Consider the following 13,840-nt stretch of genomic DNA (forward strand, 5'->3'; position numbering starts at 1 on the left):
TGACATGTGATACTGCCACATGTCCCAGCAGATGCATTGGAGGATCTTGTGGCTCAATAAGGGCTGCTACTCTCTGCAGTTGAGTCAATAGTAAACAGTGAACACACATTTTTCTGCACCACCACTTCCACTCTTCCAACATGCCTCACGCTTTGAAAAGGTGCAAAATTTAAATGGAGAATGAACAAAGGAGCCATTTGGAAGCTGAAGCTGGACTGAAATGCTGTGGAAATATGCTAAAACTGGACACAAACACTCACACTTTTACTACTTAGCCGCAATTGGGGTGTATACTACATGCCCAATACCCAGGAATGACTAAATAATAGATTTTCTACAGAAACTTGGTAATCTGCTTGAAGAAATAAATATTGATATAGATATTGATTGTATTGATTGATCATTATTGTTGATATTGGGGTGGCCTCCCAACCCGCAGTTTTGATCCTCATGTGATCATGTGGAAGTACAGTACAGTACAGTACATTAATTAATTAATTCATTCATTCATTCATTCATTTTCTACCCTTATCCTCACCAGGGATAACACAATACGCTATGGTGGCATATGTGATAGTTATACCACTCCAACCCTCTAGGTGGCGGTACTGCACATAGCAAACTCATTGACAACTAATAAACTATGGCCGCCATTTTCCACATCGGTGTTGCTAACTTGGCGAGTTTGTTACTACTTTCTCTAAAGCGACAATTGCCAAATATACTGACATTTTCTGGCGGAGTTGCGGGGTTTGTTTTGTTTTGGTGGGACTCAAATATGAAAGAAAGAAAGTATTCTGGATTTCATGTCGTCACCGAGCAACAGTGGGTGCTGTTGACAGGTCCGCACCACCCAAAGACATGGATGCTGTGGGGGTGGAGATCTAAAACGTAAATGTTTCTTAATCTTCAGCCTGGATAAAAAGGATGTGTTTTTTAATGTTAGTCTGTTGTTACTCTTTATTAGTAAAATTAAGTGGATTCGATTACAATTCATCCGGTAAATGTAAGTCATTGATAAGCCTACTGTAGTGGTATGTTCTCAGTTGCTATTACATATACTCGCCACAAGAGGGTGCTACTCACGAACCACACTGAGTCACGTTGACAGAATAAAGACAGCATTATTCGCTGTTCAATTGTCCTAATTTAAAATAAATTATCACCTGCCAACGCGTGGTGGTTTACTTCTAAAGGTTTACTCACATTTTTATCGTGGTTGTGACTTTTCCTAAATATTTTCCGAAATAATATGCAAATTAGACGATGACGTTATCGAGTGACTTCCGGGACAGCCATTAGCTACTTTTCCTACTGAAAAGTTAGCGTTAGCAGCGATGCATTGGATTGTTTTTAATCCAAAATGAAACTTTCAGCAGTTGGAATAGAAACAAAAAAAACTCCAAAACGGTTTCTTCCTCAATTTGAGCCACAAATAAATCGTTTGTGGAAAATAAGTCGTTCTTTAGAAAATCTTGCACTTTGAAGACATGACACGAACAAGATTACACCGGATCAAAGTCATCACTTCCACCTTTCTGAAGGTTTTTCCCCGCCGGCAATGATTTGCAAGCGTGTTTTTATTTGAATTCATTAAGCTTTGCCTTGAGGAATCATGTGGCATATACTGTAATTGTACACCCCGAGTTTAGACTGACAGGCGGCTTGCTTCGGCTTTTCCCTCCTCCTTCAGCAGGATTTGCAGCTTCTGTGCTTTAATAGTGCGTGGGGAGATTGCCATTAGCCATCTTTAGACGGCGTGTTGGGGGTGGCGCATGGCAGCACAACGTACTACACAGGAGGTTGATCCCTAGGAGACAAAATGGAGGGAAAATATCGACTTAAATCAATGTAAACTGGAAAGTGGAAACATTTGCAATCCAAGCGTTATCTTCGCTCATTTCAATCAAGGGTATGTGGACGTGAACACCCCCCCAAACCCCAACCCCCCGCCCCCCATGCATGTGCATGCAGCTGCCACTTGCGGTAGTGGTGATGATGATGATGATGCTGCTGCTGGCGTGCAGGAGAGGACCAATGACAGCGCAGGATGCTGAGGGAGGCTGCTCGGCTGAATGGATGCCGTCTGTGTAGCAGCTCGGGAGAAGAATTAACATCGATGGAGGTGAGTGTGATTTCTTTTTCTTATTCTTTGTTTAAATATACCCCATTGTGTTGAACGACAATCTCACAGTCCGTGAAGTGTCATTTTTTTTTTTAAAAAAGGGGGAGGTGCCATATTAGCGTAGTCGATATTGCCGGTGAGATGTGACTTGATAGCGGATGATTGACATCCTATATACCGTGTCCAAACGACACAAATATATTGCAAAAGAAGGCTTATATTTTGACATGCATGTCAGTGTTGCGTTCAGGGGCTCGACGGAGGCTCACCACGCCGGGGCCATCAAACATGGAGGCCGGATGAGCTGTCAGTGCTGCACCACATGTAACCGAGTGTGTAGAAATAGGAAGAGGATGTCTCAACATGGAAGACATGTCTCATTCTATATTGTCCCTCATCACCTCATCACCCCCCACCCTACCCCCCCTCACGCCGCCCCCGTGACTGGGGTGCACTGGGGCGTTGAGGCTCCAGTAGTAGAATAAATGATGAGGAGGCATCGGTGCTCCTTGTCATGTGAAATCGCTCCATTATCAGCCCATATGGGGGCTATTTTTAGCTAAATGTCCTTCCTTCTTTGTCTGCCCGAGACTCTGACCTCAAAAAGAAGAACGCCACCGTCTCATTTCAACCGTGTACCCCCCCACCTCCCCCACCCCCTTTCCTTTCCGTTGCTGCTGTTTCTTTCGGACACAACGATAAAATGTCATGATGGACACGCCTTCATATCCAAGTCCCAGATGCTCAGCGGTGTATTGGAATCGTGGTAGTGTATCAATCTGTGTCGTTCTGATGTCAGAATTCACCGATTTGTTCCTCCATGTGCTCCTAACTTGGCTCACTGAGGGCTTCGCTGTTGCATCATGGGTATTGGTTGATATATGTCTGGGAATGGAAGCTAGGCAACTCATAGAAGGAACGCTACACGTCTCCAAAGCGAAAAGACCTTTGGCTAGCGGCCTGAGGCATTGGGAGCCATTGTGTGCTCAAGCTAGTCGCTAGCCTGCTAGTAGCTAGGTGTCACTACACTAGTAACATAGTTCTTTGGTGTAACAATGTTCATAAGAATAATAAAAACAATGTGTTTCATATGCAGATCACATAATGGAAATGGACGACGGTCCTTGAAGGCAGCATGTAAGGTTGTCCCAGGCTATTATCTGTGGTCCAGGCTGGTACTGGTGGATGGTGGTTCCACATTTATACATTCATTCATTCATTTTCTACCGCTTATCCTCACGACGGTTGCAGGTATGCTGGAGCCTATCCCAGCTGTCTTCAGGCGAGAGGCGGGGTACACCCTGGACTGGTGGCCAGCCAATCACAGGGCACATATAGACAAACAACCATTCACACTCACATTCATACCTATGGACAATTTGGAGTCGCTAATTAACCTAGAAGGGCTGCACGGCGGTCGAGTGGTTAGCGCATAGCTAACCACTCGGCTAACCACTAGGACCTCACAGCTAGGAGACCAGGGTTCAATTCCACCCTCGGCCATCTCTGTGTGGAGTTTGCAGGTTAATTAGCGACTCCAAATTGTCCATAGGTATGAATGTGAGTGTGAATGGTTGTTTGTTTATATGTGCCCAGTGATTGGCTGGCCACCAGTCCAGGGTTTATCCCGCCTCTCGCCCAAAGACAGCTGGGATAGGCTTGATCGATAGGGGCGACCCTCGTGAGGATAAGTGGTAGAAAATGAATGACTAATTAACCTAGCATGTTTTTGGAATGTGGGAGGAAACCGGAGTACCTGGAGAAAACCCACGCATGCACGGGGAGAACATGCAAACTCCACACAGAGATAGCCGAGGGTGGAATCGAACTCGAGTGTGGCCACCTTGAAGTTGAGTGCCCTTACGTTCACATCAGATTGTAAGTAGGAGCTCAGAACATTCTGCCATCACTGTTAGTGGCATTTGTGCAAGCATGAATCAGCCATAAGAAGACCCACAATGGCATCCTGATTGAAGGCCATGTCGAACTTCATTGGAGGCGTTTTTCTCTTTTGCTCGTTTGTCTTTGCGGAGCTGCTGACCGCTGAAGATAAGCGCTGGCTCAAGTGTGGTCAATTAGAATTTCATTTGGCGCTGCTCTCCAAGGGGCTGAGGTGAATGCTTAGAAGCCTTTTTCCGACAGATTATTTTCCTCTCGGATGTCCCGTTGCAGCCCTTCCCAAAACATCTCGTCTCATCCGTGTTGAACATTCATTCATTTTCTACCGCTTTTCCTCACAAGGGTCGCGGGGGGTGCTGGAGCCTATCCCAGCTGTCTTCGGGCGAGAGCGAGAGGCGGGGTACACCCTGGACTGGTGGCCAGCCAATCACAGGGCCCATATAGACAAACAACCATTCACACTCACATTCATACCTATGGACAATTTGGAGTCGACAATTAACCTAGCATGTTTTTGGAATGTGGGAGGAAACCGGAGTACCCGGAGAAAACCCACACATGCACAGGGAGAACATGCAAACTCCACACAGAGATGGCCGAGGGTGGAATTGAACCCTGGTCTCCTAGCTGTGAGGTCTGCGCACTAATCACTCGACCGCCGTGCCGCCCCCGTGTTGAACAAAAAGCCCAAAAACAACAAGAACACGCGTGGATCTCCATCAGGCAAGATCTGCCCCCCCTCGCCTTGGGAACGCTTCTGTTACATCTAGCGACCAAGGTGCTTTATCTCTTTTAGCACTGATGAGGTCGCCATGGCAACCAAGCAGTCAGCGCCACCACCGGAGAAAGTGGCGTAGATCTCCCTTTTTTTTGTGACCCACGTGTAAAAATACCACACATAGATTAGCTGCTAGCCTAAATCTATAATGTATCAAACATGATGAAATATTCATATTCTTTCTCGGCGTGATGGATTACGTCTAAATCACCAAAGCGGGCGCGTCTCTCTGCATTCAGCAAACTTGGTGTACTTTAGAGTAGTCAGTGTACAGCTTAGATATTGGTATATATTTACTATCCACTATCAAAATAGTCTGGGTTGCGCAGTGGACGAGTGGTTAGCGTGCAGGCCACACAGCTAGGAGACCCGAGTTCGATTCCATCCTCGGCCATCTATGTGGAGTGCATGCATGTGTGGGTTTTCTCCGGGTACTCCGGTTTCCTCCAACATTCCAAAAACATGCTAGGTTAATTAGCGACTCCAAATTGTCCATAGGTATGAATGTGAGTGTGAATGGTTGTTTGTCTATATGTGCCCTGTGATTGGTTGGCCACCAGTCCAGGGCTGGGATGAAAATGGTCCGCTGTGGAAATACGTCCCCACGGAAAGGTGCTTCCTCCTCAAGATGACGTGACGTTTATCAGTAAAAATGTCTGCATGTGGGTGGATGGAGGTGTACCTATTCAAGTGTCCTGTGAGTGTATCTCCAGCCATGATTACTTTTTAGCCCACATGCTAGTCTCATTGTGTTAGCCGCCTTTCATTATTGGATTTTATTGCAAAGAAGCTGTGTGATATATCATGCTGGGCTTTCTGCTTGATTGTGCGCAGGATTTAAATATTAGTGTGCAGCGAGAGAGGACAGTAAACATCAGAGTCACATGATCAATAAGGTCTGATTAGCGGGTGAACATGTGTGCTCTCTGGACGAGCATCCCGATGATGATTGATTGTGAAGGTAAAAAGACGGACGTCTGGTGCATTTATGAATTGCTATGTGCGGGTTTGTGATTGCAGTAGACTGATGTGTGATAAAAGACGTCCGCCGCTATTCATTATCCGGCTACTGAAGGCTTGTAAAGCTCCTCTCTTTGTATCCGCAGCTTTAAGTGGATTTTGATGAATGAGCGTGAAGTCCCGTCAGCACACTCAACGGCCACTTCATTAGGTACACTTGATCGTTGGCACTATTGTTTGCCCAGCGCTGAACATGACATTTGTGGCACCCTGCCTTGGGGTTGGAAGACATGGCTGGGGGTGTCCAAAATGAGATGTTTTTTTATTGGCCTACAGTATTTTCTAAAAATAGGATTTAACAAGAAAACTAAAAGCAGCAGTCATATTACAAGTCAAGTCAAAATATTAAAAGAGAGCAGAAGTTGTCATTTTATGATGAAAAAAATAACAAAATTTTCATAAATATTAAAGAAAAAAAGATTTTTAAGTGTATAAATATATAAAGTTGTCATTAGGTTGCGAAACAAGTCAAAATATTATGGGAGTCGAGTCATAATCAGGAGAAGACAAGAAGAAAGTAGAAATAGTTGGAAAAATGTAAAATGAAAATCTTTACAAAAATTAAGCCAAAATATGAAGAGAAAAAAAGTCGACATTTCATGTAGAAAAACATAATATTTTGAGGTCATTTTAGGAGCATAGACTTGCAATATTAAAAAGATAAAAAAAGATTATTTTTAAAAGTCATAATCTCATGAGAAACATTTAGTAAAATGAGTTTGGTGAAGACGTGATCATATTCAGGGGCTACAGTTCAAATATTACAAAAAGAGCATTGATGGAAATTATTGAAGAAGACATTTTAAATATTTAAAAAAAACAGCAAAGATGGGAAAAAAGTTGATGTGATTTTTTTTCATCAATATGACAAAGATGAGATGACATATACTTTACAGTATATACAGTACATACTGTATAGTGTACTGTATATACAGTAAGTTCTTAACATATCTACATGTGTTGCTTTACTAAATATCAAAGTTGCATCCTTTCACTTTTCACTATGTGGCGTTCACTGGAGAAAAAAAAATTGGACACCCCTGGACACCATCTTGACATATGCTTGTCGATCCCCTGAAGATGTGTACCAAATTTGGTAGTAATTGTACCAAACACCTTCAAGTCACAGCCTGTGTTTTTGCGGGTGTGTGGAGAAATTCCAACTCGATGACTTATGGGGTTTAATAACAGCGCCACCTTGTGGTGGATTTGTCAGAAAAATAAAAGCACACCCGACACCGTCGGTGTGCATGTTCTGACAAACTTTGACGCTTTTGTGTGCAGTGGATCAGGAGGAGAAGCGTTACAAGATTGAACAAGATTGTCTGATGGGCATACCTGGGATGATAGAATAACGGCATGAACGGAGTGAGACCTTTTTTTTTTGTCGTGCAGTCTCCGTATGTATATGAAATAGCAAAATACTGAGTATTTGCGAGCAAGCTAGAGTGGAGGGAAACTATCGTAGCGCCTAATTACGATTCTTTTCTTCCTACAGGAAGTGAAAGCGTTTTCAGGCGGCCTCTTCCTCTGCTTGAAGTTGTTATTTTTGCGCCTTTCATCTGACAATTCCAAAACGTTGTGCTTCCTCTCTCAGGTCTCTCCCAGTCATTCCCGGCGGCTTTGAGGCGCTCCAGCTCCCGCGGCAGCAAATCAAAGCCACCCATGCGCGGCTCAGCCAGCCTGTGCAGTATCGTTGCAGCGTGCCCCCGTTAAGGACCCCTCTGGTGGCCGCGCGGCCGACTCACGGGACATGTACGGCAGTGCCAGAGCTGTTGGTCACTTAGAGAGCAGCCCCGCACGCTCCCCGCGCCTGCCTCGGTCCCCCAGACTGGGCCATCGGAGGGCCAACAGCGGGGGCGGGGGCGGCGCGGGGGGCAAGACGCTCTCCATGGAGAACATCCAGTCTCTCAACGCTGCTTACGCCACTTCGGGGCCCATGTACCTGAGCGACCACGAGGGAGTGGGCTCCACGGCCACCTACCCCAAAGGCACCACCACTCTGGGTCGGGCCACCAGCCGGGCCATGTACGGGGGCCGCGTCACAGCCATGGGTAGCAGTCCCAACATCGCTTCGGTGGGGCTGCACCATGCTGACCTTCTGTCGTACGGTGACCTGGGCTCCATCTCCATGCTGCACGCCCACCACCACCAGGGGGTGCCGTCCGCCCTGCTGAGGCAGGCGGTGCGGAGCAGTGGCGGGGAACTGCTGGAGATGCAGGCCCAGCTCAGGGAGATGCAGAGGGAGAACGAGATGCTGCGCAGGGAGCTGGACCTGAAGGACAGTAAGCTGGGCTCCTCCACCAACAGCATCAAGAGCTTCTGGAGCCCCGAGCTCAAGAAGGAGCGCATCATGAGGAAGGAGGAGGCGGCGCGCACGTCCATCCTGAAAGAGCAGATGAGGGTCACCCATGAGGAGAACCAGGTGAGAACGGTCCTCCGACCTATCGGCATTTTACACCACAGATCTTCTTCTATCATCATCTCCTCTGTGCCGTATTTCCAAGACCTTTCTGGAAGGAGCTCCATCTTGCTTCTTTCACTTATGGTTAGGCAGTCCACATGGTTTCATCTTCAGTGTGGGGGTGTCTACATGGCTTCCTTCCATCATCTTCTGACAGGAGTGGGCACTGAATTCTCTCTCCTCTTTCTGTCTTTCACTTCATCTGACTGTCTGTCCGCCTCCACTCAGCGGCCTTTCCAGAACAAAGCTCTCCTAACACGTTCATCAGGTGGCTCCCTCAGGAGCTGCAAAGCCATCATGGAGCTCATATCTTCATCTCATCATGCAAAGTCAGGAGGGGAAATGACCTCAGGTTTCTTCTCATCGCTTTTACCTTCACTCTTCTACCTTCTTCTACCTTTCTACTTCTACCTTCTACTTCTACCTTCTACTTCTACCCTCTACATTTTTGGTATTTTAGTGTGATTGGAAGCGACCTGTTGGACTTCTATCTTCTACTTCTATCTTCTACCTTCTACCTGTACCTTCTTCTTCTACCTTCTACTTCTTATACCTTTTTACTTCTACCTTCTACTTCTTCTAGCTTTCTACTTCTACCTTCTACTTCTTCTACCTTTCTACTTCTACCTTCTACTTCTTCTAGCTTTCTACTTCTACCTTCTACTTCTTCTACCTTTCTACTTCTACCTTCTACTTCTTCGACCTTTCTACTTCTACCTTCTACTTCTTCTACCTTTTTACTTCTACGTTCTACTTCTTCTACCTTTCTACTTCTACCTTCTACTTCTACCTTCTACTTCTACCTTCTACTTCTTCTACCTTTCTACTTCTACCTTCTACTTCTTCTACCTTTTTACTTCTACCTTCTACTTCTTCTACCTTTCTACTTCTACCTTCTACTTCTTCTACCTTCTACTTCTGCCTTCTACTTCTTCTACCTTCTACTTCTTCTACCTTTCTACTTCTACCTTCTACTTCTTCTGCCTTCTACTTCTACCTTCTACTTCTGCCTTCTACTTCTACCTTCTACTTCTACCTTTCTACTTCTGCCTTCTACTTCTTCTACCTTTCTACTTCTACCTTCTACTTCTTCTACCTTTCTACTTCTACCTTCTACTTCTTCTACCTTCTACTTCTGCCTTCTACTTCTTCTACCTTCTACTTCTTCTACCTTTCTACTTCTACCTTCTACTTCTTCTGCCTTCTACTTCTACCTTCTACTTCTGCCTTCTACTTCTGCCTTCTACTTCTTCTACCTTTCTACTTCTGCCTTCTACTTCTTCTACCTTTCTACTTCTGCCTTCTACTTCTTCTACCTTCTACTTCTGCCTTCTACTTCTTCTACCTTCTACTTCTTCTACCTTTCTACTTCTACCTTCTACTTCTTCTGCCTTCTACTTCTACCTTCTACTTCTGCCTTCTACTTCTACCTTCTACTTCTGCCTTCTACTTCTTCTACCTTCAGTTTCTTCTACCTTTCTACTTCTACCTTCTGTTTCTTCTACCTTTCTACTTTTACTTTCTGTTTCTTCTACCTTTCTACTTTTACCTTCTGTTTCTTTTACTTTTCTACTTTTACCTTCTGTTTCTTTTACTTTTCTACTTCTACCTTCTACTTCTTCTACCTTTCTACTTCTACTTTCTACTTCTTGTACCGTTCTACTTCTACCTTCTACGTCTACCCTCTCCAAAGTATTTTAGTGTGATTGGAAGGGACCTGTTGGACCAGAGGCTGGATTAGGCCCAGTGGGCCCTGAATCGCGTATCTATGTCCAGATTAGATCATACGCTGTCCTTTTGGTGGCAGGGTGCGGCACGATACCTCCTGTTCCACCTCAAGCGATGCTGAATTTTGCACGGATTCATTGGTATTTTATATCTATTTCATGATGGCTGCCACTGCAAGGACGTACACGGCCATCTTAAGAAGCGTGAAAGAAGACGCCAAAGGTGGGGGGGGGGGGGGCTGTGGTTCTTTCATATTCTTCTGATATACCAACATCTACCGTTGTTCAGCACTATGAACATATTCATAGCTGGGCTACAATTTGGCTTTCCTGATGGATTCTTGTCCTCCGCTTTGTCCGTCGGCGTTATCTCCCACACTGCCCTCCATCATTAAAGAGAGACGGAGGATTGGCCTTGTTGGCGTAATTGCTCTTTTCTCTCTTGATTTTCTGGGCGCTTGAAGTGCACACGCACGGTCAGAGCTCGTCTTGGGGCCCAATTGCTCATTAAAGCTGAGCGTTGCTCCATGCGGCCTTGATTGATAGTTTCAGCAATAATATAATATATATATAATATAATATAATATAATATAATATAATATAATATAATATAATATAATATGTTAGTGAAAACAGAAGACTTCTGTACATTAGCTTGTATTAGCCGGAGAAAATATCCTTCATCATTCATCCACTTAATAAGGCGAGGGGCCGAGGGGCCGAGGGGCCGAGGGGCCTGTGTTTGCCATGTCCAAACACCATTATGGTGTGAGACGCCCGCCGCCGCACCGTCCCGCTTCAGCACAAGTCCCTTCCCGTCCTGCTGAAGCTGGACAAAATCTGCTGGCGGCAAATCATCTGACTGAGTCATGACCAGCACTGACTGCTCACACACCCGGTTAGCCCCAAAATGGAGGCCGAGGCACACGCATCGCACTGACGTGCTTCATGTGTCACACGGTGAGATAGTCATGTGACTATGTTTCATACTGTGTGTGTGTCGTTTGCCGTCTGATTTTTGGCTACGGTATAGCCCTCCTTTTAGAAGTATACAAAATATAGATATTTATCATATTTAGAAATATGAGTATTTATGTAGGTTGTACGTGTATATCAGGGGTGCACACACTTTTTTAGCATGCAAGTCAACATGATTTATGTCTTACTATAAAACATTCATTCATTCATTTTCTACCGCTTTTTCCTCACGAGGGTCGCAGGGGTGCTGGAGCCTATCCCAGCTGTCTTCGGGCGAGAGGCGGGGTACACCCTGGACTGGTGGCCAGCCAATCACAGGGCACATATAGACAAACAACCATTCACACTCACATTCATATGGCCGAGGGTGGAATTGAACCCTGGTCTCCTAGCTGTGAGGTCTGCGTGCTAACCACTCGACCGCCGTGCCGCCCACTATAAAACATACACCATGTAAATATCAGGATATGAAGGAATTATGACATCATACAGTTAGATATGATGACATTAAAAATGGCTCTGATAATGTTAAAAAAAACAAAAAAAACACGCTCCAACGAGGCAAAAATAACCATACTTAATTAAACACTCCTTTTTTCGTTAACGTCCCCCTGAGCTCACTTGCAAACAAACATTCACTTAACGAGGAAGACATTTTGCTCCATTATGAGGCGTTTGAAAAGTGGAACATTTTTACCAAGGACCTCCGTGGCATCACAGCGGCTGCTCGGAGCGTGTGCCCGAATACAGCACACCTTGCCGGGCCATGCCATGTGCCTCCTCCCCTCCCCTCTATACGCTGCTTTTACTGATTATGCTTATTATTATATATTTGTGGCAGCAGTCTAATTAACAGAAATACAGTGCATGTATTGAACGTGTGGCTTGAGGTGACTTGAACAATTTGGGAGAAGACGGTGACTCAGGTGACAGGGAAGCATCTTGCTTTCCGGGATGCGGCCTACAAGACACGGTGACCACGACATCAGATGAGTCATGTGTGACTCACAGGAAGTGGTATATGGTACTCTTGCTATTGATGGGGTGGTCGTGTCTTCTCCCACCACAGTGCAATTATGCAAACAGCGCCACTGATTGACTACAGTGTGCACTTTAGCTCCAACACGGAGCTTATCGATCAGGGCAGCAATGATCTAACATGGGGAGGCATGATGTGATGGAGAGGAAGCTGAGATAGGAGAAGGAAATAGGATACTGAGTGCTCAGTTCTAAATTCCTAACCGTAGGGATATGCTGTGCAGTGTTTGACATGGTCGTGTTGCTGCGAGGTGTTGTTTTTTTACTTGTGCCTACACAACATTCTGTGTGTGAAAAAGGGAGAAGATGAGAGGTGGATGCCTTCTGTTACTGACTCACATGGACCTGGCCGCCATGGAGGGAGAAGGCAAGCATCTAGTCATTAACAGAAGAAACACTGCCCTCTAGTGGACTGAAAAATGTACATTTTACACTGTTGGATCTTAGGAAGGTTCTAAGTCGAGCTTCAGAATGCACCAAGAAGAAATGGGAGTGAGACTAATTGTTTTTAATGAGCAATTTATTAGTATTCAAGTGATATTGGGATGTTTACAAACCCGGAAATCCCCCTAAAATAAATAATATTAATAATGGATCAGATTTTTATAGCACTTCCCTATCCTTATATGAAACATGAACACATAATTGTTTCCATTTTCTGTAGATTATGTAATTATGTATGGTTATATCTCCTCGTACTTTGTTACGTGACAAAAATTATTAAAATTAATGAAAAAAAAAATATATATATATAATAAATACTTAAATTATATTAGAAAGGCAGGAAGTGAACAAATGTAACAGTTACTGATTGTAAAAGTACCAGATGGAGGGGTAGGATTTAATAAGCTTAGCTTCTTCCTACTCCTTTTCAACATGTGGAACTGGGATCTGATTATGGGATGAAATTAAACCATTACCATTAAAACATAAGAAAACAAGTTAATATGCGCTAGCTTACAATGCTGTCATTGGGATACACCTATTTATTCCCATTTATATGCCAGTGTGGGCGGCACTGGGGGCAAGCTGGGTGAAGTGATTTTTCCAGGGACACCATGACAGTGACCGGGTTGAGGGAGTGAACCGCCAACCTTCCGGTTTCTGGACTAGCTGCTCTATGATGTTCCCTTGTGGTTCACCTTTCACTGCTGATCGTTTTTAAAGTGCTTTTTTTGCATATTTTTTTCACTAGCGTATAAAGGTGCATTGTGTTCTGTGTCCTTGTGGTATATTAGAGCAATTTATGGTTGCCATTTTGTATTTAGTAGAGGGTGTTGGATACCTCTGGACTAAAAATGTTGTTCCTCCACCTCAATAGCCAGCTAAATATGGAGTCACAACAGTCCTGATTGGCTAAGGGAGAACCCGCTTATTGTGTTCTGCGTCCTGGTTAGCAACACCGCCGTGTTTCCTGTTTGCTAGTGATCTCGGCGCCATGATGTTAAATGAAACTTGGGATCATGTAAAATACGACAATATAAGCAATATGTTGTAACAAGGGTACAAAAACACTACCGCCGAACGGCGAAATGTGAGATGTTGATCCATATCCACATCCATAGCTGAACATCCATATCATCCGTGTGCACCCCTAGTGCAAATACTTCAAGATGAAAACATGTGAATGAAATATTGCCTCTTCTCCTTCCAGAAAGGTCTGAATGAACCAGGTGAAGAATGATGCGCTTTCTTTGTGACAAGATTGTGTTGGCTTTGTGTTGCTCATCCGTCTCTGCTGCGTCATGTTCTGACACTGACACTGTTTTACCATACATTTCTTTTGTGTTCTTTCTGTTCATTCTGCCCAT

General features: G+C 44.6%; 1 protein-coding gene across 3 annotated transcripts in view; it reads left to right on the plus strand.

Annotated features, from left to right (window-relative positions):
* The window catches only part of erc2 (ELKS/RAB6-interacting/CAST family member 2), a 41,777-nt gene that overhangs the window by 1,735 nt on the left and 26,202 nt on the right, over positions 1-13,840 (plus strand). The window contains exons 2-3 of one of the 3 annotated variants that reach the window (XM_058065459.1): positions 2,028-2,125; positions 7,420-8,247. In XM_058065459.1, coding sequence (XP_057921442.1) covers positions 7,576-8,247 — 672 coding nt within the window. In that variant the 5' untranslated portion in view covers positions 2,028-2,125; positions 7,420-7,575. Of the gene's footprint in view, positions 1-1,989; positions 2,126-7,419; positions 8,248-13,840 lie in introns of those variants that run through there. The other 2 variants (XM_058065460.1, XM_058065461.1) reach the window with 2 other exon arrangements.

Source organism: Doryrhamphus excisus, chromosome 1 (genome assembly GCF_030265055.1).
Source record: "Doryrhamphus excisus isolate RoL2022-K1 chromosome 1, RoL_Dexc_1.0, whole genome shotgun sequence".
Classification (NCBI taxonomy): Eukaryota; Metazoa; Chordata; class Actinopteri; order Syngnathiformes; family Syngnathidae; genus Doryrhamphus; species Doryrhamphus excisus.